The sequence below is a fragment of the Scyliorhinus canicula genome, chromosome 10, assembly GCF_902713615.1.
Source record: "Scyliorhinus canicula chromosome 10, sScyCan1.1, whole genome shotgun sequence".
Classification (NCBI taxonomy): domain Eukaryota; kingdom Metazoa; phylum Chordata; class Chondrichthyes; order Carcharhiniformes; family Scyliorhinidae; genus Scyliorhinus; species Scyliorhinus canicula.
Genome location: NC_052155.1, coordinates 93,882,309 through 93,907,054, shown reverse-complemented (window position 1 = coordinate 93,907,054; position 24,746 = coordinate 93,882,309). Strand labels below are relative to the sequence as shown.

The 24,746-nt window shown below is 44.0% G+C and overlaps 1 protein-coding gene across 6 annotated transcripts in view; it reads left to right on the top strand.

The window, feature by feature from the left end:
• tcea1 (transcription elongation factor A (SII), 1) overlaps nucleotides 1–24,491 on the top strand; it is a 59,366-nt gene extending 34,875 nt beyond the window's left edge. For 5 of the 6 annotated variants that reach the window (XM_038809364.1, XM_038809363.1, XM_038809362.1 and 2 more), the window contains 8 exons: nucleotides 2,195–2,300; nucleotides 6,755–6,842; nucleotides 7,520–7,665; nucleotides 13,014–13,070; nucleotides 14,449–14,603; nucleotides 20,079–20,225; nucleotides 22,093–22,164; nucleotides 24,202–24,491. In XM_038809364.1, the coding sequence (XP_038665292.1) occupies nucleotides 2,195–2,300; nucleotides 6,755–6,842; nucleotides 7,520–7,665; nucleotides 13,014–13,070; nucleotides 14,449–14,603; nucleotides 20,079–20,225; nucleotides 22,093–22,164; nucleotides 24,202–24,210 (780 nt within the window). In that variant the 3' untranslated portion in view covers nucleotides 24,211–24,491. Of the gene's footprint in view, nucleotides 1–2,194; nucleotides 2,301–6,754; nucleotides 6,843–7,519; nucleotides 7,666–13,013; nucleotides 13,071–14,448; nucleotides 14,604–19,992; nucleotides 20,226–22,092; nucleotides 22,165–24,201 lie in introns of those variants that run through there. The other variant, XM_038809368.1, reaches the window with a different exon arrangement.
• Nucleotides 24,492–24,746: the final 255 nt, after the last annotated feature.

The following is a 24,746-nucleotide window of genomic DNA, read 5'->3' as shown; positions in this document are numbered from 1 at the left end:
GTGCAACTGATCAAAGCAGGGACCGAGAGAGTGGAGCAGAGGGGTTGGAGGCCTTGGGCGGGGACCACCATGCTAGCTGGGTGGGCTAGTTAACGGGAGTACAGTGGGGGGTTTTCAGGAGGTAGAGGAGGGGATGGGGTTTATGTTTTATTTGGGAGAGGAGGGCAGGCGATGAGGGTTGCTGACAAGGGTGTGGGTGATATGGCACAGTTGAAAAAGGATCGCTGATGGTGGACATCAGAGGGTGGGTCTAGAGTTGCGAGACACAGGCCGGGGGCTGGCCCAAAAAGGGATATGGTTGATTGGCGGGAGGGGAGGGGGGGTTGCGAGGAGCCCTCTGACCAGGCTGGTCACGTGGAATGTGAGGGGGCTCAATGGGCTGGCCAAACGGTCATGTGTTCGCGCACCTGAGGAGTCTGAAGGCGGACGTGACCTTTTTGCAGGAGATGCACTTGAAGGTAAGGGACCAGACGAGGCTGAGGAAAGGATGGGTGGGGCAGGGACTCGGGGCTGGCTTGAAGATGAGTGGGGGGGGGGGGATCATTGTGGAAGATTTGAGGGGGCGGGGGGGTTCATAATGGTGAGTGGGAAGTTGGAGGGGATGCCGGAGGTTCTGGTAAACGTTTATTCCCTACACTGGGATGATGTAGCTTTCATGAGGCGGGTGCTGGGGAAGATCCGTGACCTGGACTCGCACCGGTTGACCATGGGGAAAGGGGATTTTAACATGGTTATTGAGCTGAGTTTGGACCAATGGAGCCCGAGGCCGTTGATGGTGCCAGCAGTGACGAAGGAGCTGAAGGGTTTCATGGAGCGCATGGTGGGGTGGACAGTGGAGGTTTGGGAGGCCAAAGGTGAAGGAATTCTCATACTTCTCCCAATCGCATCAGGTGTACTCCCAGATTGACTTTTTTTGTGCTGGATAAGGTGTTGCTGGCGGGGATGGTTGGCTCGGGGTATTTGGCGACCGCACGCCGCACTGGGTGCATCTGCAAGTGCATTGGGAGGGGGGGGGCAGCGCCCGCAGTGGAGGCTGGACGTGGGGTTGTTGGCGGATGAGGAGGTTTGTGAGCGGGTGAGGGTAGCCATCCGTGAGTATGTGGAGCCAAATTATACGGTGAAGGTCACGTCCGCCACGCTTTGGCAGGCACTCAAGGCAGTGGTCGGAGGGAGTTTATCTCAATTACAGCACATGGGGAGAAGACAGAACGGGTGGAGATAGCAGGGCTGTTAGATGAGATCCTGAGGGTGGACAGAAGGTGTCCGGAGGCCTGGAGGCAGGGCTGAAGGCGAGGCAGAGGCTCAGATGGAGTTGATGGATTGGGAGGTGGCCTTGGGGAGATAAAGCGTAAATGGAAGGAAGGGAGGGGGGTGGAGGCCGGGACGTGGCTGAGGCCCTGAGGAGGGTGAATGTGCCCTCGTCGTATGGAGGCTAAGCCTCATTCAGTTGATCGTAATTCATCGGGCACACATGACGGTAGCAATAACGGTAGCACGGATGAGTCGGTTCCTTGACAGGGTGGAGGAAAGGTGTGGACGGTACGCAGGGAGGCCCGTGAATCACATCCACATATTTTGGACATGATTGAAGCTGATGGGGTTCTGCCAGCGGTTTGCGTACATAATGTCCGAGGTGCTGGGGTGAAGGTGGCCCCGAGTCCAGAGGTAGCGATATTATTTTTTTTGTTGTTGTTTTTATTTTTGTTTTCAATGAAGTGGCAATTTAGCATGGCCAATTCACCTATCCTGCACATCGGTGTTGGAAGACCAGAAGGCCCTGGGGTGAGGGAGGCCAATGTTTTGGCCTTTGCCTCCCTGATAGCCCGGAGACAGATCTTGCTTGGATGGAGGGACTCGGAGCTGCCGAAAACAGGAATGTGGGTAGCGAACTGGTGGAATTCCTGAGGCTGGAAAAGGTTACGTTTGTCATGAGGGGGCTGGTTCATGGGTTCACCCTGAGGTGGAAGCCGTTCATTGATTTCTTTAAGGAGGATTGAGTGATCAACAAGGGGGGAGGGGTAAGATGGTTCAAATTATGATAGAAGAGGGTGATGGTCGGGAGCAGCGGGGGTGGGGGGAGTGGGTGTTTGCTATTTATAATGTTTAACAATTTTTCTTCTGCTTTAGTTTGTTTTTGTGAAAATGCCTGAATAAAACATTTAAAAAAAATAATATCTCTTTATTTGTTCCATAGTCTACCAGAATTGGGATGTCTGTAAATGCCATCAGGAAACAGAGTAAAGAAGAAGATGTCATATCATTGGCAAAATCCCTCATTAAATCCTGGAAGAAACTCTTGGGTACGGAACTACAACTCTAAATAAGTTATAATAATAAAAACAAAATACTGCGAATGCTGGAAGCCTGAAATAAAAACAGAAAATGTTGGAAAAACTCAAACTGGTCTGGTAGCATCTGTGGAGAGAGAAAGGAGAGTTAACATTTTGATCCCGTGATGACTCTATTTCAGAGAAAAATGAGAATTTTGTTGTTGCCCCATTTAATTTCTTAGGTAAAGTGCACTCATTATAGTCCACATTCTGCACTCTACACAAAATAGGTATTCTTACGATTCGGGTTTGATCCCGGCCCCGGGTCACTGTTCGTGTGAAGTTTGCACATTCTCCCCATGTCAGTGTGGGTCAGACCCCACAACCCAAAGATGTGCCTGGTAGGTGGTTTGGCCACGCTAAATTGTCCCTTAATTGGAAACATTTTTTTCAAAAATTAGATAATTCTATAGAAATCTTTGCTAAACAATATGACAGAAACAAAGACAAGGAATCACTTTTTTCTCCTCTCCACACATTGCAGAGCTGTTGGAGGCTTTTTAGAAATGTTTTTTAAGTGGAAAATGTCTGACCGGAGTAGTGAAATAGGCATTGCCTATTTTGTGCTTGCCTGTTCTCTTTATGCTTTGTGGATGTACCAAATGTAGATGTATTTGTGTTTTTGAAATCTCCTGCATTCTTGTATTATTTCTCTTGTTGAAGTTGGATTTTTATCCAAATGTCTGTGTCATTTGATCAACACTATTACTGTTCTGCTGCTTTAAATCACAGATTTTTAGGTTTAGTGGTTCAAAGCAAAAACGTAAAATGCATGAAGTCATGGGCAAATTTGATGGTTTTTTAAAAATTCATTTACAGGATGTGGGTGTTGCTGGTTAGTCCAGCATTTATTGCCCATCCCTAGTTGTCCTTCAGAAGGTGGTGGTGAGTTGCCTTCTTGAGCCGTTGCAATCCTTGAGATGTAGGAACACCCACTGTGCTTTTAGGGAGGGAGTTCCAGGATGTTGCCCCAGCGACAAGTGAAGGAGCGGCGATATGTTTCCAAGCCAAGGTGGTGAGTCAGTGACTTGAAGGGGAACCTCCAGATGGTGAGGTTCCCAAGTATCTGCTGCTCTTGTCCTTCAAGATGGTAGTGGACATGGGTTTGGCTTTGGAAGGTGCAGTCTAAGGAACCTTGGTGCGTTACTGCAGTGCATCTTGTAGATAGTGCACATGGCAGCCACTATTCGGCGGTGGTGGAGGGTTTGAATGCTTGTGGAAGGTGGAGCAAGCAAGCTGGCTGCTTTGTCCTGGGTGGTGTAAAGCTTCTTGGGTGCTGTTGAAGCTGCACTCATCCAGGCAAGTGGAGAGTATTCCATTACACTCCTGACTTGTGCCTTGTAGATGGTGGTCAGGCTTTTCGGGGGGGGGGGGTCAGGAGGTTAGTTGCTCGCCGTAGGATTCCTAGCCTTTGACCTGCTCTGGTAGCCACAGTATTAATATGGCTAGTCCAGTTCAGTTTCTGATCAATGATAACCCCCAGGATTGTGGGGGATTCAGCAGTGGTAATGCCATTGAATGTCATGGGGCAATGGTTAGATCTTATCTTGTAGTAAATGGTTGTTGCCTGGCACCTGTGTGGCGCGAACGTAACTTGCCAGCCCAAGCTTGGATATTGTACGTGTCCTGCAGCATTTGGAGATAGACTGCTTCGTTATCTGAGGAGTTGCAAATGGCGCTGAATATTGTGCAGTCATCTGCATATATCCCCACTTCTGACCATACGATGGAAGGGAGGCCATTGATGAAGCAACCCATGCAGATGTGGGGAGAAAGTGCAAGGCTGGAATTGAACCCGGGTCCCTGGAGCTGTGATGCAGCAGTGTTGTAATTAAGGAGGCGTAAAACTGTGGTGATTAAGAGCTTATGCTCAGAACACATTCAGCAGGAGGAGGCCATTGCTGTTGAAACTGCCAACCCCATTTTTTCCAATGACACCTACCCATGCCCAGTGATCTGCACAAACTCTTACACTGAAGTTACTAAAAATGCTAAACTGGTTTGACTTAGGCACAGTAACAATCCAGGATTGGAGGTCATCATAGAATTTATATTTGACTTCATCATGCTTGCTCAAAATAGGGGCATATGCAGTAATGAGAGCTGCTTGCCTGTTGCTTTACAGGTAAAGTTTAAGTACCACCAGATGATCTTGGGGGGGGAAAAATGGTCGACTCAGTCCGGAGAGGAGATGAGAACGAAGCTCACACGAGTATCATGCCGTTTTTCTTTTCAGGGCTACTCAAAACAATGTGTACCCTCCACTGATTTCCTTGAACAGACCCTCCTCAGGGAGACGAGTCTCATTGAGGGACATAATCTGAATATTGTATCTAGCCAGTACTTGATTAGCCAGGGCAACGTTTTCCTCCAGTCAGTCAGCTATGGTATTTTCCATGGGGATATGTACGTTCCATGTGCTAATGGTGACCAGTGTCACCTTTAATTTTTTGAGGGTGGCTGAAGACCATGTTGGTGGAATCTGCAGGCCAGAGTTAGTGAAGCAGTATTTAGGGCACCTTTTCTAGCCCCTCACTGAGCAGTGTGTTCTGAAAATGGCATTACGGGATTAAATTGGAGCGATTTAATGGGGGGAAAACAAGAGTCTCGTTTTGGACGCAATTAGCAAGGTGTCCCAGCACTTGCAGCGCCAACAATGAGCCCACTAATAAATGGGACTCTGCTTGTTTTTTCCGAGGCCACACTTAGACTCATTTCCTACACCAACAAGCACAGCTCGCCAGCGCAGTAAAATAGGGCCGATCTCTCGACCCCACCTCTCCATCGCTGTCTCCAGATAACTCCATCTGGAGACGGCATCTCCATCAAAGCCCCAAATTACCTATCGGGGGGGGGGGGGGGGATCCTCGTGCCCCTCCGCACCCCACCTCGTAAGGGCAGGGCACCCCCGGGCACGATTTCTGATGCGGGCAACCCAGCACACAGGCACCTTGGTGCTGCCTGGGCACTTTGACAGGGCCAGTGTGGCATTTACAGGTTGCCAGACTGAGTGCCAGGGTACCAGTTTCCTCCGAGCCCGACCCCGCCGCGGCCCTCCAATCACCTGGGAGACACCCCCCAAGGTACTGGTAAACCTGTTGCATTTTTGTGGAAACCAGTGCTAAACGCGGCGCCACAGCGGAGTCTCCGAGGCGAGGCTGTTCCATCCCATGCCTCGGATAACTCCAGTGTAGACGTTTTCAAGTGAGACTAACTGCACACTTGAATATCCAAATCTGGATCCCGCCCATTGAAAAGTGATCCTGCCCACAATGGGTGGCTTCACATTGCGGCATCTTGTGAGATCGCGATAGATCTCTGGAACGGCGTCTTCCGGCAACTACCAGTCGCGTTGTGCCGCGGCATGCTGCTTTTCGGGTGCACCATGGCCGGTAGATCGCACCCTGTCCTTGCTGACTGCTATGACAATTGAAGTCAACAAGGTCATTGTGGATAAGTTTCCAACAATTTGTTAACTGCCTCCTGCCTGGTTTCCGCCAGATATGGGGAGTTAAAATTGGAGCCTGATTTGTATTTTGATCGGCTTTCTTGTCTTTCTGGCTGTTGGTGGATAAAAGCACAAACTTATAGAATTCAACAAAAAGTTCCAGGTGTATCCAGGGAGCAAGGATGACATTGCCAGAGCACAATTTTCTGTTCAGGACCAGTTCAGCTGAATTATGAGTTGGACCTCGTATATGGTTGGCATGTAACCCACATGCTCTGAACTGCATTTCTGAGGTAGCAGGTGGGGTGAAGTAGCACCACCTGTGGTTTGCCCTGTATTTTAACATGTTTTCTATCTGACTGGGATTTTTAAAGCTGACATAGGTAAAATTAGCAGAATAAAACCCTGCTGGACCTCATATTAACAAAGTGGTTTTCCAAACGGTCCATCTTTTAAATAGTAGCTGAGATCATCAGGAATTTTCTCTCTTGTTTGCTGTCAGTACATTTTTTTTTTTAAAACACTGTAGAACTGCAACATGGCTGTTGCTGAACTCTATTTTCAAGCAGTTTTTACTTAAAGCTTTTCAATAGGAATGCACATCAAATCCTTTGCTTCTTTAATGGTCAGATGTGAACAATGTAGAACTGGTTTTATTTTGCAAACCCATAATCCCCACCGAACCTGCACAACTTTGGACACTAAGGGGCAATTTAGCATGACCAACCCACCTAACCTGAACATCTTTGGACTGTGGGAGGAAACAGGAGCATCCGGAGGAAACCCATGCAGACATGGGGAGAATGTGCAAACTCCACACAGAGTCACCCAAGACTGGAATTGAACCCTGGTCCCTGGCGCTGTGAGGCAGCAGTGCTAACCACTGTGTCCCCACCGTGTGTCACTGATGTCTTATAAATAACCTTTACTTTTTGAAGGTTTTGAAATGGTGTTTGATTCAAATGCTGTTTTGCAGATGGACCATCAGCTGAGAAATCCTCAGAAGAGAAGAAAAGGGATTCTGTATCCTTGGCACAAAACAGTCCAGAAGCAAAAGAAGAAAGGTGATAGCTTTGTGCAATGAAATTCAGGGGAAAAAACTGCATTAGAGCTTCTATTAGCTTCTAACAGCCGCCTTCGCCTGGGTGGGATAACGCTGTTGGGATTGCCAACGAAGAGCACAAGATTCCTCATATTAACCGTTGCGGGTGGGAGACCTGAACTTCACCCCCTCCCCAACCACCTCAATGGTTTCTTGATTTACTGCCTTTCTTGGAGTTTGCACTGAATTAATGCCGTTAATTTGTCAACTGACAAAACTCCCTACAACCAATCCATACCGGGCAGGATTGGTGAAGAATGATGAAGCTCTCCCAGGCTTTTCCCCTGATGACTGTCTTCACACTGTTAGCTGAAAGTGTATCTTTACTAAAGATTGGGGCAAAATTAGATATTGGAGGAATGCAGTGTCGCCAACAATCAGTGACAGATCTTAACTTGCCTAAGGTTAATATTGGTCAAAGGTTCACTGGAATTTGCCATCACTGTAACTAGGGCACTCACAAAGACAAATCAAATTTAATGCTCCTAAAACCTTTGCTTGCGGTTATTTTGCTTTGTTTTAAACATGTTTATACATTAGCAATGCTTGAGAGAATACCGTTCTTGTGGAAGTCATTGTAAAATGTAAGGAAATGTATTCAATGCCCAACAAACGTGCCATGTTTTTGTTTTTTTATAGTTCAGGAAGTAATTCTAGTAACCCTCATGAAGCATTCTATACTCCGTCCCCTTTTCAACTAAAAAGTTATCCTCAGGCACCTTTCACCACGGACTCCGTGCGGATCAAGTGTCGAGAATTGTTAGCCGCTGCAATGAAAACGGATGGTAAGCCATACACCAACTAATTTTCAAAAAGAGCAATTTTTGAAATAATTAATAACTGAAATAGTTTAAAAATGGAATGGGCCTTGGCTCAATGGTCGCACTCCCACCTTTGGGTTTTATTCCCACGCCAGATATCCCTGGCCAGCAGAAGGTGGCATTTTTGTCTCGACATGACAGCTTGACCCCCCCCCCCCCCCCCCAACCCCCGTGGGACACTCTAATCCAATGTGGGTGTGAGCGCTTCTCTTCCCCTAATCCCACTCCACCCCCTTTGATCCTGGTCCCAACGAACGGGTAAGAGCTTTTGCCTCTGAATACTTTGTTGACATCAGTGAGGTATTCGGCATATAATGAGAGTGGATGGTGACACCCTCATCGTATCCAACTGGTTCTCCTGATAATTGGGGGTTGAGTCAATCTTATGACTTGTCCACAAAATAAGTTATTTGTTTCGGGGACAATCCAAAGCATGATCCGTGGGATTTAGAAGCAGTCGAAGGAAGTTTCACGTGCTTCTAGGTGTTGAAGAGAAATAATTTGGAAAATATTTTTATAATAATAATCGCTTAATTGTCACAAGTGGGCTCCAATGAAGTTGCTGTGAAAAGCCCCTAGTTGCCATATTCCGGCGCCTGTTCGGGGAGGCCGGTACGGGAATTGGACTCGGGCTGCTGGCCTTGTTCTGCATTACAAGCCAGCGGATTAGCCCACTGTGCTAAATCAGCCCCTGCAATACCAATAAAAATAATTTTATCGATCCTCTTCCAATTTTTTTTGTTTGTTTTCTTTGGTATGTGATTTTTGGAGATTGTTTAATGCCCCCAAAAAATCCAAGTACGCCTTATATTTTCATAAGATTGTATACATGAGTTTTGCAAATATAAACAATAGACCATTTATTTTAAATATGGTATGCTGTAAATCATGTTTATGTATTGTATTTTCAGCCTTAAATTAGCATTTTTTGGGGTGTCTGTTCACCAACTAACTTAATTCTATTTTTATTAAAATAAATGGAAAGTCAAACTGAAATTAGCATGAGATCTCAGTCACTGGGCCCTGCACTGCAGATGCCTTTGGAATAATCATGGGCACCATGACAACAGCAGTTCCAAAATGGTATCCTGCAGCACTGCACAGATGTGGGCTGTAGACTCTTCAGACAGCTACAGCCCAGCCTCAATGTTTTTGGACACTTCATGCGATGATAGGACTTGGGTGGTAATGCTTTTTTATGAGCTTGCCTGTGAATTTTGAATCAGAGGGCTCTACAGCTGAGGAAGGATGTGAGCTGAGTTCCGAGAGTTGTAGGATCATGCAGCACAGAATGGAGGCCATTGTGATCACCGTGTTTGCTCCTTACTGCTCGCTTCACTTATTCCTCCTCAATCATTTTCAGCACTTTACCCTGTCTCGCTGCCGAATTTAGAAATTTACTATGTGTTGATCCTTGTACTTATTGTCGAAATAAGAATAACAAACATTTGAATGTCAGTCTGTGAGAAACGGCATGTTAGGGCGGACGTTACTTTACGGCAGTTTGCAGAGTGTGCAGATTGTAACATCAGTGAGTGCTTATCACCAATTTGATACACCACCAGCTATCTTTGACCTCCACTTACCTGAACCTCTCTAAAACAGAGTTAAGCATACACTCAGTAGTATGACGGACCCTCCACTGCTATATAAAGGCATCATCATCCAACTTTCGTTTAGTTGCTTTTCACTATCTCCTACTCTTGCAGAGATGGTGGAAGTACTAGGTTGTGGGAGGAATTGTGAAAGTTGGTTTAATCTGAAGAGAGTGGTGTTGGATATTGTGAAGATGTTGCGTGTTTCTTAAAAGACTTCTGAGTACACCACTTTCTCCCAGTCACAGGGGGACCATATTGCAATTTCCCTTGTGCGGCATCATCAAAGGGAAATGGTGCAGGGGCAACAAAGAAGACCAGCTTCTTGCAGAGGAAGGACGAGGAGTAAGGACCTCAGTAGGAGGCCTTGCCCCCCTAGAATCTTCAGGGAGCTCCACCTGCACCTAAGCCAGGCGTGATGCATTTGGCAGCAACACCGTACCGAAATGGTGGCTACAGAACTGTGCCACCTTTTGGAACCAGGCCTGCAGCCTCCGAGCAGTGTGAGAAATACATTGCCATTGGACATCAAAGTGACTGTGGCTTGAAATGCTTTGTGAGTGAATCTGTTCAGGCTGAAACAGCATTGCAAATCTTTTGCAGTTTGTTGGTGATCCCTGCATCCTGGCGGTCACTAAGCATGCCAGGTTAAGGGTCCTCTCTCTCAGTGAAGCAGGAGGATTAGATGCATGGTTTTACCAGGATAGCAGGCTTTTCCCAAAGTCCATCAACTACATGCATCTGGCTTTGTAGGTGCCACATTGCAGTGGGGAGGGTGGGATTTACCAAAACCGTAAAAGTTACCACTCTTTCAGCGTGCAGTTGGTGTGTGACCAAGTGCAGAACATCATACAGGTGGATGTCTGCTATCCTGGCAGCAGGCATGATGCTTTCATCCTGCGCTAGTCCACTGTACCAGCAATCTTCCAGCCACCACATCCAATTGGAGGTGGCTGTTGGCGACAACTGCTAATGGCTCAACCCCAAACAAATGCCTGCAAATCCCCACACGCTATCAGCATTCATACAGCAAGGACTATGCTTCAGTGAGGAAGGTCATTGAGCAGATTATTGGCAGGACAAAACAGTGGTTCTACTGCCTGGACCACTTTGGGAAAGGAGTCCTTTAGTAGTTACTGGCCCCTGTTTGACCTTCCATGACAGCACCTGGGCGTTGCATCGATTCTTCCTGGGCTGTAATGGAAGCAGAGACACGGAAATCGGACACTGCATTGTGGATGGGCTTGAAAGTGTTCCCATGGAGAGGGCTGTCACATGCACACTGGTGAAGATGGGCTCCAAGCTCTGTGCAATATTCTGCCAGGTTGGAGACTGTCTCTGTATTGACAGCACTTTGTCAATTGATAGTGCATGCCCACCTGGCCCACTGGGTGAAGGTTTTGTTTGAAGATTTACCTGCTGTGCAGCCTGAGCCTCGAGAAGCACTGGTCTTCAGACATGTTGATAGAGCTGATTGTCTTCCTACGGATCTTGTGCGAGGGGTCTCACCTCCTAACTGAATCTCTATGCCCGAACCATCTGCCCAATGGAGGGTTATGTGGCTGAGGAGAAAGCAACTGGTGCTGCTGCTACTCCTGGTATTGCTCCTGCTGCCGGAGGTCTTAGCAGTGGGTGGCCTCTGATCTTGCCCCTGAACAGAGGTGGAATGTGAAGAAGCATAAGCTGCTCCCATGTCATATTGAAGACTGGTAGCTGAAGGTGTAAACTGCTGGTTAGGAGAGGTTACGGGGTTAGGGTGGAAGTATGGGTTTAAGTAGGGTGCTCTTTCCAAGTTCCGTTGCAAACTCGATGGGCTGAATGGCCTCCTTCTGCACTGTAAATTCTTTGATTCTATGGACAAGTGTAATGCCTTCCCAGCAGTTAGCCTGTCAAGCAGTGAAAGCATTCAAAATGCTTTGAACAGTAATCTCTAAATGGCCATGGCTGGAACTCTTCATCGTAACTGATCAAAGGTTTCTCAGCTTCTCGGTTTCATGGCAGAAGCTGTTCCAGTGTACACTTGGTGAGTGTGGGAGCTGTGTGCTGTTGGGAAAAAATTGACTTTTGAATCATCTCGATTGTTTTCCATGCCCACAGATTTGCGCAGCCTGTCCCAGGAAAGCCTTGAAAGAGAATGATCACATTGGAATCCAGACCCAGCATCAATTTCTGGGACGTTCACTCCACCCATATTCTGGAACCTACCTCCACTGGGCTAGGAAAATTCTGCCATGTTTCTTTTTCCTTAATCTGTTCTCTCTGTGGCTTGTCAACCTTCAGCTCCATTAGCTGGCCAGACGGCAGTTCTTCGGTATCTGAAAAGGGGGATGTTTGGCTATGGCGAGGCTGGGGGAGAACAAAGGCAGGAGATACATGTTTACACCATCTGCAGCTTGTATATCATAGTTTGCGGAATGAGGGTGCAGTGGGGTTTAGCAAGCTGCATTAGGCAGGAATATACCTTCATCCTCAATGGCTCCAGCGACACTGCTGGCAATAGCTTCAATAACAGTTTCTCCAGTTATTTCCAGCACCATTGCACCATGAAGATCGTCAGCAAAAGCGGTTGTCCCAGCTGCTCCTGGTTTGCAACTCAGCAGCATGTTCGATGTTGGGCTCCAGTCCACAATCGTGGACATGGACAGGCAACATGGAATTTGCAAACTGCCTACATCACTTCAATAGGCATTCTTGTTGCGATTCTCTCTGCCCAATTTCAGGGACTATCCACTTAAACCCTTGCTCTTTCCAGGCTATATTTACCGTCTAAATAATAATAATAATGTCACTTATTGTCACAAGTAGGCTTCAATGAAGTCACTGTGAAAAGCCCCTAGTCGTCAGATTCCGGCGCCTATTCAGGGAGGCCAGTACAGGAATTGAACCCACGCTGCTGGCCATGTTCTGCATTACATGAAGGAAGAAGGAAATTTCCCTTGTGTGCTAGTTATGGGGCTGGTTTAGGTCAGTTGGCTAGACAGCTGGTTCGTGATGCAGGGCGAGGCTAGCAGTGCGGGTTCAATTCTTGTACTGGCTGGGGTTATTCATGAATGCCCACCTTCTCAACCTTGCCCTTCATCTGAGGTGTGGTGAGTCTTGGATTGAATTACCATCAGTCAGCCCTCCCCAGTCAAAGTGGAAAGCAGCTTTTGGTCATCTGGGACAATGGTGACTTTACTGGTTATGGGTAAATTGTAAATATGTTACAGATATAGTCATGATTCTGCCTTACTGAGGACTGAAAAAAATCTTCCTCGATGAAGTGCATGAGCTGGTTTTATTCTGGGCTAGTTATTTTGGGGCCTTAATTGATGTGGTGGTCAGGCTTCTGTGCTCTAATTATGCAGTTTAAACTGGTGGTGTTGTATATTATGGTTGGTATTTGAAGAGCTTTCTGTGTGTGTTATGGAAAAAAATCATATGTGATAGTGATTACAAGAAGTGAGGGGAACGGATTCCGATGATCTCATATGCTGAGAGATTAGAGCCAGAGTCATTTCAAATAGTCACTGGAAATTGTATTATGCTACATGTTCCTGTCAGTGTATCTGCAATGATGGTCAACTCTTATTAATGTGGAATTCTGAACCAAAGTGTTAACTACTATTAGCTCTCACTTTTATTTGGGAAATGCATTAGCTCCAAGGGGTGGTGTGTATGTGTGTTTCTTTGAGGAGGAAGTTAACATTGGTGATGTCTCTCATCTCTTCTGTTTAGGTGATTACATCGCTATTGGCTCAGACTGTGACGAGCTTGGAGCTCAAATTGAGGAAAATATCCTTCCAAGAAGTAATTGAAGCCTTGACTATTTCAGCTGATCAGAATTTGAACTTTGTAATTAATGCTGTATTAAACTCCGAGCAACCAACCTCTAAACCAGTGAATCAGCAGTGGTACCTAGTAATGGAAGAGGAGGGGTTAAAGACCTAAACTAATGGGCTAATTGTCACTGCTGAGATGTTGTTCTTTGTTATATTTGTTAATCTACTGTATGTTTGGTTCTTCAATTCCCTTTACCCAGTACTGCTCCCAAACGTTTGAACTCCCATCCTAAGAATACTTGTAATTGTTGAGTAAAATTTATTTTTAATGGCAGTGGGAATTAGTTGACTGAAAAGAGCTGATTGTTTTTTTAGAAAAGGCAGATTACTGCATTAAGAGACTTGAACAGTCTCATTGTACAACTCATTTCCCACCCAGTGTCCTCAGCCAAATGAATGAGTCCTTGCTGATCACTGGTGTAGATCTCACTGCACGTGCTTAATCTGCTGTATTCCAAAGGTCACAAAATCTTGGGGCTTGGCACTGACATATGATGGGTGACTGCCAGTGAAGGCACCCAACTCCTGGCCATTGAAGCGACATGTTATACATTGTGCTCCAGTAATACTGAAATCTCATTATTATTGTCCATAATAATAGCACCCTTTTTCTGTGACTCCTGACCAGGATTGAATCTATAAAATTATTAGACTGGCCCCACTCCAGACAGGACACAGGTGTGGTTAAATATCTTTTGCTCGCTCTACTTTTGATATGTTCAGAGAAAAATCAATTTTGTATTGGTGGGGAGAGGGGTTGGTGCAGCATGTAGGTTAGGACAATGCTCACATCTGCAAAACGTTACACCCTTTCCATTTTGGGGAAGTACCTAGCCATAGACGAATGATTAGATCTGGAGGCTGCTTGGACACAAATGATCCTACGACTCCCAAGCACTCAAACCGTCTCCCAGGAAAAAAGGTTCCCAAAACAGTAATTGTCCCATAAACAAATAGGACAACAAACCCACCTTTGAACACCGTTCATCGTCACCCCAGCTGAACCAATGAAGAAGCAAATTGCTTTAACTCTTAAAGCATATAATATTGCTAGCAGTGTAACATGTATAAAATGCATATATAAGAACAGAATTCACTTAAATGGTGCCACAAAATAGTTTCCATAAATTTTTAATATTTTTATAAACTTAAATGTAATTGGAATAGCAGTAATATTAGGACAGTTGTAACATGAAAGTAGCTAAATGACATCTTGTATTACAAAAACTTATTAATATTCAATTTGTAGTAACCTTGGTCAAAAGAGACTGTGCCAAATGTTGTTTTTCAATAAAAACAAAGATACTTGAGCTTCCTTAGCCGTTTTTGACGTGTGTACCAGGAATTTAAGAACACAGATATGAAATATAAAAACAGAGTGAGGAGCAGAATTGCTAATCTGAAAGATTCGAAGAACCCTAATTTGAGGAGGAATGTCCTGTGTGGAAACATTGCACCAGACAGATTGGCAAAAATGAGTGCAGAGGTAAGTGCATCTCATTTGTTTGCTGTTTGTTTGTTTAGCTTATCATGAAAACAAGAATAAGTTTTCAAAATCGGTGTGTAATTCAAGAGTAGAGTTCCCAACCTTTATTGGGCAGGAGTCTACTGGAATGCTGGCCTTTAGTGTCAGTGTCAGTCGTGGCTCAGCTGGTAACACATTCACCTATTGGTCTAATTCGGGACTTGAAGCCATTCCAAAAACCAAGGCTGATGCTCCACTGTAGTACTGAGGTAGCATAACACTGTTGGAGGTGCTGTCTTTCGGATGAGATGTTAAGCTGAGCCCCTGTTTGCCCCCTCAGGTAGACGTATTTTGAAGAGTGTGTGGGTTGGGGGGGGTATATCTTACCTCTGATTTCCCGGCAAAGATTTATCCCCCAGTCAACAGTTATGTGTCCATTATCTTACTGCTATGTAGGAGCTTGTGTGCCCGTTGGCTACTGAGATTCCTACATTACAACAATGACTATACTTCATTTGCTGTATTGCTCTTTGGAATGATGGAAAATGTTCTATATAAATGCAAGTATTTTTTTTTCCAGAGGGCTAGAATACAAGGGAGTCAAAGTCATGCTTCAGCTGTGCAAATGCTCGATTTGACCAGTGTACTGTGAGCAGTTCTGGGCACCAGACCTTATTTAAAAAAAAATATATGTTTCTGTTGGAGGGACTATAACATAGCTTTACTAGAATGCACCAAGGGTTAAAAAAGGAGAAATTAAACAAATTAGAGTTGTATCCCCTGGAATTTAGAAGGTTATGGGTGTACAGCTTTTCATGATTTTAAGGGGAACAGGTAAGGTAGACTGGGCAAAGCCATTTCTGCCTGTTGAGATGTCTAGGACCAAAGAGCAGAGTCTAACAATTTGAGCCAGGCCTTTCAGGAGTAAAATTAAGAAATGCTTCTCCACACACAGGGAGGTAGAAATTAGTGACCTTCTGCAAACAGTCTTTGATGCAAGATCAGTTGTTAACTTTAAAACTGAGATTAATCGATTTTTGTTTCGCCTAGTCTAAGGTATGGAGCAAAGCTAGATATACTGAATTATTATAGATTCATAGAATTTACAGTGCAGAAGGATGCCATTCGGCCCATCGAGTCTGGACCGGCTCTTGGAAAGAGCACCCTACCCAAGCCCATACCTCCACCCTATCCCCATAACCCAGTAACCCCACCCAACACCAAGGGCAATTTATCATGGCCAATCCATCTAACCTGCACATCTTTGGACTGTGGGAGGAAACCAGAGCACCCGGAGGAAACCCATGCACACACGGGGAGAACGTGCAGACTCCACACAGTGACCCAAGCCGGGAATCGAACCTGGGACCCTGGAGCTGTGAGGCAATTGTGCTAACCACTATGCCACCGTGCTGCCCATTATGTCACAGATCAACCATGATCTAATTGAATGGGACAACAGGGTGTTATTGTTTTAACTCTTTGAAACATAGAATCAACTGTAGCCAATAGGGTGGATGCTGAGCTTATTTGGAGTATAAGACGGGATATAACATGCTACTTATACAGTAAAAACATATCACCATGACGAGGAGTGAGGACCGATCGGGATTGAGGCAACATGAGTGGCTTGTGCCAACAGTTCCTCTTCACTTTCTTTCACTTCTTCTCCAAGATTGCTCAAATTACTCGAGTATTAGGCTGAAGACGGCACGGATCTACTTTTGAGAGTTATCTTCCACTGTTGACTGCATTGGAGTCCGTCAAAATCTTATCCTCATACCCTTTATCAAGGGCGAACCTGTGGTCATTATTGACAAGAGCTCATTGTCCCATAGATGTTCCCTTTAATAAAAAATACCCAGTAGTAAATCAAGTTATTTGTTTCAAACCATGGAGAAAATCCGATCCTTATTGTGTCCTTAGAGCATGTTCAAGATTGTTTTCCCGGATAATTCTGTGCTGCCTCTCTGATCAGCTATACAGTTCTGGAGGGACACACTAGCCTTCAAATTTAATCAGTAAGATAATTTAATCTTATTTGTGTATTTCTTTCTATTGTCAGTCATTTCTACTTGAGCTTCCTTATCAAATCTGTTTCGGCACAGAATGATTCTCTATACAATACCATCTCCATATTCTACTTTGACATACTGGTTAACTTACACATTTCAGCAAACAGTTTTTTTTAAACAAAGTTCACAAAAGAATCCTAACACAACTTCATAATATGGTTGCTTATTTAGACTTCTGCCCTGATCCTTTCCAACTATTATAGAGGCATCATCTGGCTATGCCTTGTCTCCTGGTTTCTTAGTTTCCATACCAGAGCAATTGTCAAATATCAAAATACTCATTGCACTTGTTCCGAATTAAACTTGCATCATCAATCTAATCCTATCTCTTATTCCAAGCTAACCATCTATTTGTCATCTATATATCTTATAGTCTACACACCTTTCCAATTTCTAAGTGACTAATGCTCTACTCCAATTTTGGTGTTCCTAATGAACGATGGGCTCCCAAGTGCTTTTGCTGGAAATTCGGGAGGAATTCAGCTCACATGTGCGCAGTATCCTAGGTGGGGTGCAACATAACTATGATGCCTGGGTCCTGCTGGCCCCCTAGCTTTTCTGAAAAATTGCTTCCTTTGTTACTTATGTGGATGATGGATTCTGGGCCTGAACATTCCAGAACAACAGATGGAGGGAGAGAGTAACCAAACTGTTAGGGAGGGAGGAATGCCTTCTGGGCAAGGAAGGAGAGAGGAAGTTGGGCAGGGAGGGAGAGGAAAATGAAGTGGGAAGGGAAGGAGAGAGACAAATACACTGGGGAGGGAGGAAATGGTCATAATCTTTTAGTCCTAATTGGATACACTACTGGAAGACTGAAGTTTTGCTTATGTTCTACCACCACTTAGAAGTCAAGATGGATAAACCACAGAACTACAGGCTGGTCAACCTAATATCAGCAGTGGGAAAGTTATTGGAAAACATTCATCGGGGTATAATATACTTTCTTTCGAAAGGCATGGGTTAATCAAGAACAGCAAATGTGGATTTGTTAAAGAACAACTGTCTGACTAACTAGATCGAATTATTTGAGGGGAAAAGAGGTGATACAGATACGTAATTGACTTTGTGAGAGGGAGCAAGAACTGATGGTAAATGGATGATTTTCAGACTGGGAGGTTGTTTACAGTGTTGTTCTCCGGGGTCAGGCTTGGCTTCATTAGTCTTCACCGTTTTTATAACAACTAAGACTCTGGTATAGATTATGTGAAGCTTGGCGAAACAGCAGTCGATAAGGACAGTTATAAGTTTCAGGATGGCAGAAATAGAATCAAGAATATGTGAAGTGACGTACTTTGTAAGGACTAATTTGGAATTTCAGCATACTATAAATGGCATACTTTTGACAAATGTAGCCATGCAGAGTATTTTGTGTCCATTTATACATTCTTAAAAGTGTTAGGGCAAGTTGTTAAAAATGTTTTTTTTTTAAAAAGCAACTGGGTAACTTTGGGGCTTCTAAATAGAGGAATGGAGCATAAAACTAAAGTGATCATGTTAGAACTTTAGATCATTGGTTAGACCCCAGCTGGAGAATTGTATACGGTCTGGGCTCCACACTTCACAAAAGACTTCAAGCCTTAGAAAGGTTACAAAGGAGGTTTATCAGAATAATGACTTCGTTATGAAGAGCGGGTGGAAAAGTTAGTACTGTTCTCCTTGGAACAAGGTTAAGAGGTGACCTAACAAGAGCTTTTCAAGATAATGAGAGATTTTGACAGAGTAGATGTGTAAAATTATTCCCATTGGCAGATGGATCAATAGCTAAAGATCAGAGATTCAAATCATTGTCAAACAATATACGTAGGTGATGAGAATTTCTTTTTTACTCTTTTAAGTTTCAGAACCTAGAACGCTCTACCTGAAAGTGTGGTGGAAGCTGATTCCATAAATAATTTTAAAAGGGTGTTGACAAATACTCGAGAATGAGGAACTTAAAACCCTTAAAGTGGGGATGTGACACTGAGCCATTGCTCTTTTGAAGAGCCTGTATAGGCACAGTGGGCTGAATGGCCTCCTTCCATGCTGTAAGTTTCTATGGCTATAATACAAATACGTTAGTTTGTTTTACACTAATTAATGTCATCATGTCTGCGAGCCACTCAGAAAACAAGTCAAGACTGGAGTAATTGTATCTTATTCGTTAAATTGTTGCTTGGTAATCTTCAAAATGATCCACAGCTATTGCTGAAAACAAATCACATTTCTACATTGACCTTTGCTGGTGGGGAATAGAGTCAGATGTTTTATCAAGTTTTGGATGACAACCTTCCCTGTCCCCATGATTTGAATGTATGCGAGTTGAAAGTGGCTGCAATGAATTCATAAGATATAGGAGCTGAATTAGGCCATTTGGCCCATCAGGTCTGCTCCGCCATTCGTTCATGGCTGATCTCATCCAAGCCTTAACTCCACCGTCCTGCCCATTCTCCATAACCTTTCAACCCATTACCAATTAAAAATCAGTCTAACTCCTTAAATTTACTCACTGTCCCAGTATCCACTGCACTCTGGGATAGCGAATTCCACAGATTCACAACCCTTTGGGAGAAGTAGTTTTTCCTCAACTCTTTTTGCTACCTCTTATCCTCAGACTATTACCTCTTGTTTTAGAATGCCCCACAAGAGGAAGCATCTGCTCCACATCTACTTTGTCCAAACCTTTTATCATCTTGTATACCTCAATTTGATCTCCCCTCAATGAAGTGACAACTCGAGAATGAAGGACAGCTTTAAATTGCAAATTATGACAACTTGATGGTTTTTCAAAAGCTGATTATTACATTTTTGACAAACACAAAGTACTTGTATAGCATCTTATGTTTCAGAAATATCACCAGACACTTAACATACATTGAATTGCTTTGAAGCACAATTACCTTTGTGAGTGACTGGTAACACATTCTCTATAAAGTAATATCCCAGAAATAGTGATAAATATCTGTAGTACTAGACCTCGTTGAAGAACGAATGTTGGTCAGGACACTACAATGGCGCCAGAACATATTAATTACTTACCTGAATCCCAGAACAAGCTAAAAGATCTTGCTTTAACATTTCAACTGAAGGACAGCACCTCTGACGATGAAATACTGAAAATGCCAGCCTACATTAGATGATTAGGATCGGACTGAACGCACAGCTTTCTGATTTAGAGGCAAGTGTGCCACCAACTCAGCCAAGCTGACAATTACTTGCTCATAAATAAAGTGGCATGCACTTGCTCTTGACCCCTGTCCCACACTCAAACCCCCCCTCATTTATCAGGACATTGTCCGAGTACTTTGGTGAGTTTAATTAATATTTGATTTGCGGATTTTTTATCTAACACTATATAGCTCAACCCTTTAAACGTTTCATCTGGCTTTCCATTTCTCGTGGAAGTGTTTGCCTAATCGGAGTGCTTTGCTGTAAACTATCTCAGGAAATGGCTAGTGATGAGCTTAAAGAAATGCGAAAAGCCTTGACCAAAGAAGCTATTCGAGAACATCAAATGGCTAAGACTGGCGGTTCTGAAACTGACCTATTCACATGTGGGAAATGCAAGAAGAAGAATTGTACCTACACACAGGTAAGAGTTTGGATCTAAACTGCAAGGTGGTGAAGTGTTTGGAGAAGGGGTGGTGCAGGTTGGGGTGGGGGTGTTGTAGAGAAGCCTATTAATTTATTCTATGATTCATTACCACAGTGGGCAACGTATTGTCTTCTGGTTAAACACTATTCACAACTTTGTGAGCATGCTATAAGAACATATGGCTAATTGACGGGTCTGGGTGGATTGTATCCACATTTTAAAAGGATCTAGGGACGAAATACAGGCATCACTGTTAATATTTAATTGCTCATTATTAAAAGTCTCAGCAGACTGGTGGAAAGCTAACGTTATTTCTATATCCAAGAAGGGGCAAAGCATGTCCAGGGAATATATCAATATAGTTACTCACTGAGAAATCCAGTACAAAATACAGAAGAAACCAAACTTCACCCAAAGAGTAGCAAGAATGTGGAACTTGCTACCACAGGGAGATTGGAGTGAATAGTTCAGGTGCATTTAAGGAGAAACTGACCAGGCATATGATGGTTACGATGGTAGGCTTAGTTGAGAAAAGATAAGATGGGGCCCGAGTAGTGTATATACATCAGTATGGGCTGATTGCACCAAATGTTTCTGTGCATATAGCCGATGTAATCTTATGGTTTACATTACCCTGTGGAACTACGCCTATAATCTAACTAAAGGTTGCCCTTTTAGGATCTTCATCAAATCACAATTTACAATCTCCTACAAGTAGAAATGTTATTTTCCAGAAGAACAACAATCATTACAGACATTCAATTCAGTGATGAGGCGGTGTATCACATCATATTACGGTCAATTGTATTTTACACTCTTAGATCTAGGATTGAATTCAGCCCTTGGCTGATGGAGTGAAAGAATTTTCTCCATGTTATAAGTTTGAGGTGAATTTTTGGGCTTAGTTGAGAAAACAATCGTCTCTTCAAGAATTTTTTTTCCATAATGACCGCTTCATAATGAATGTCGTCCGATTTATTCAATCATGAAGGGAAAGTTCTTAATATTTTCCCCGATTGCCAAAGAAAAGGTCCATAGTATTAGTAGATTCTTGAAAAGGTCCATAGTATTCGTAGATTCTTGCCTTTATTCTTGCCTGACCACAGTTGTCAGCAGTGGCTCAGTTAATAGGATTCTTTCCTCAGAGTTCGAAGGTCTCTGGTCTAAATCCCACGCCAGGAATTGAACACAAAATCTAGGCTGACATTCAGCACTGTTGGAGGTGTCGTCTTTTGGACGAGGTGTTAAACCAAAGCCCCATCTGCCATCTTGGATAGATATGAAAGAATCCGTAGCACTAATCGACATTACAAAAGAACATTTGGGCATTATCTCATGGCTGTTGGTGGGAGCTTGCCGTATGCAAACTGGCTGCCACATTTACTACATTACAACAGTGGCAACCCTTCAATAAGCACTTAATTGGCTGTAAAGTGCTTTGTAACATCCAATAGTTGTATAAAGTGCTACTTAAGTCTTTTGTTTCATTTTCCTCATCCGCCTATCCTCTGCCCATCCTGCTCTGTCCCTCTTTTCCTTTGATGTAATTACCAACAAAATTTCAGTTACGGTTTCTGCTGGTCTGTTTCACATATTGACTTGCTTTTGGGGTGAAGTAGGAGAGATTTTTCTCAGTGTCCGGTTAATCTGTTTCAATTTATATTATCCTCCCCTCAATCTTCAAAAGCTGGACAATATCCCTCCCAAATTCAATTCTGTAAGCTTCATAACTTGAAAACAAAAGTGAAGAAATTTCCCGACTTGTTTATTGTAACTCAGTGGTCACCATTATATCAATTTAAATCTTCAATTAGTTCCAAAGAAGGAATGGTTAACGGTTTTCTTTCCTTTCATCAACTCTTAGGTTCAGATTCGTAGTGCTGATGAACCCATGACCACGTTTGTCGTATGCAACAGCTGCGGAAACAGATGGAAGGTGAGTTTTTTTTCTATTTAAGTTTAAAATTGACAGCTTAGGAAAATGGCACATTGCATTATTGTATAGGCTAGTAGATGCATTTTAAATAAAGAAGTGCTGTACAGTTTGTAAAAAGGCATCAATAGTATGATTTTAAGTGTTGAGGACATACTTTCAACCTTTCAAATGTGTTCAAGGGGAAATTTATTCCTTCAGAGGGTGATGGGGTTCTGGACATATTGGGCGGAATTCTCCTATTTTTGAGACTTAACTGCGTTGGTGGGTATCTCCGGCGGCTCCCGCTGGCCAAGATGGTGGGATCCTCCACCAGATTCAGCATTTGGAAGCTCATGAATTATGAACAGGCAAATTCCCCTCCTGATGCATCTGCCTGCCATCAGCTGGCAGACCGGAAGATCCCTGCACTACATTTAAATACCAGATCAGCACGTTGATATCTCTCTCTCCAGCCCACCTGTCTTCGCCAGACTGTGCCCGGCCTCATCTCGCACTGCACCTCCGGTCAAACTTTGGACCTTTTGAGGGGCAGCACGGTGGCACAGTGAGTGGCACCGCTGCCGAGGTCCCAGGTTCGATCCTGGCTCTGGGTCACTGTCCGTGTGGAGTTTTCACATTCTCCCCGTGTCTGCATGGGTTTCACCCCCACAACCCAAAGATGTGCAGGCTGGGTGGATTAACCATGCTAAATTGGCCCTTAATTGGAAAAAATGAATTGGGCACTCTAAATTTATAAAGAAAAACTTTGGACCTTTGTTGGGTTCCCTGTACTAGTCCTGCAGCATAATCCTATCCAGATAGACACTGGAGCGTAGCACACCCCAACCTCGGGCACAGTACTGAACCGGGACAGTAACATAGGAGAGCCCAGTAGCAGGGTGCTGTCCATTGCGATCACCTCAGCATGGAGATGGAGGGCAGAAACTGGTCGGTCCCAGCAGAATGCTGAACAGCGCATCAAGACCAGCGTAGCATTATGACAGGAAGGTTATTGCACTGATCTTTAAATCTCTTGCGAATTAAGGACTGTCTTGTGCATGCCACTCTTCACAATTGGGTTTTGAGGTTGGTAGAGGCAGAAACCCTCATAACATTATTTTTAGAGACAGGTGCTTAGAAAAAGGTACTTGGATATGTGCTTGAAGTGCCATTAGTAAGAACTGGAAAGTGGGGTTAGGCTGGGTACTTGTCAAACGGCATAGACTCGTGTGTCAAACGGTCTCCTTCCATGCCAATTCTTTTCATCACTCAGTGGTTACACTTGGTTTGAAATGAAGGTGTCTTTTGGCATGTGTAGTTTCATAATGGCACAGTTTTTTTCTTTAATTTTTACAATTAGGGACAATTTAGCATGGCCAATCCACCTACCCTGCACACCTTCAGGTTGTGGGGGTGAGACCCACGCAGATACGGAGAATATGCAAACTCCACATGGACAGTGACCCGGTCAGGGATCGAACCTGGGTCCTTGGCACCATGAGGCAGCAGTGCTAACCACTGTGCCATCGTGCCGCCCACGGTGGCACAGTAGTTAGCATGGCTGCCTCACAGCACCAGAGATCCGGGTTCAATTCCGATCTCGGGTGACTGTCGGTGTGGAATTTGCACGCTCTCTCCATGTCAGCGTGGGTTTCCTCCGGGTGCTCCAGTTTCCTCCCACAGTCCAAAGATGTGCAGGTTAGGTGGATTGGATATGAAAATGAAATGAAAAATGAAATTAAAATTGCTTATTGTCACGAGTAGGCTTCAAATGAAGTTACTGTGAAAAGCCCCTAGTCGCCTATTCCGGCGCCTGTTCAGGGAGGCTGTTACGGGAATCGAACCGTGCTGCTGGCTTGCCTTGGTCTGCTTTCAAAACCAGCGATTTAGCCCTGTGAGCTAAACAGCCCCTAATTACCCCTCGGTGGGCTTACGTGTATAGGCTTGGGCATTGGGCCTAGGTAGGGAGCTCTTTCAGAGGGCGGGTGCAGACCCAATGGGTTAATTTGCTTCATGTTTTTGTCATGTTCTAACAGTTCCTCATGTTGACTTTCACAGTTCTGTTGAGACTCTGAAGAAACTCCAGAAGAGAATCCATTGGACCAGAAGTTGATGAACTTCAATTTCTAATTAGTTGTGTAAATGAAAAGTAAAACTTCAAGGATATTTGTAGAACAATGCATCCATGTGACAGATTTTTTTGTATAGTTTCCTTAAAAACATTCTACTGTGTTTTCCTTGCAGAATAGTTCTGGAAACAAAAAACGCATGTATAAGCAGACAGCAACTAAGTGTATGAAAAATTTCTTTTTATATGTAGTTTGACATTAAAGTTTTAAAACTCACTCAATGCTTTATCTGTTTCTTGGATTTGTTTTGAAAGTTGAAACATTTATTCTTTTTGGGAATTGCAAATAAGCTGACTGAATTGCGTGTTATCTATTTTTGCAATAGCACGATTGAGAGGAATCTTAAATCAGTACAATTTTTATATGTGATGAACTCCTCAAAATAAGCAACGGTTAGAGATCCCAATTAAGCTTTCAAGATGAACAGTATTCTTCATTGTTTAGGGTCACTGGTAAAGTTTGCAAAGAGTTTTC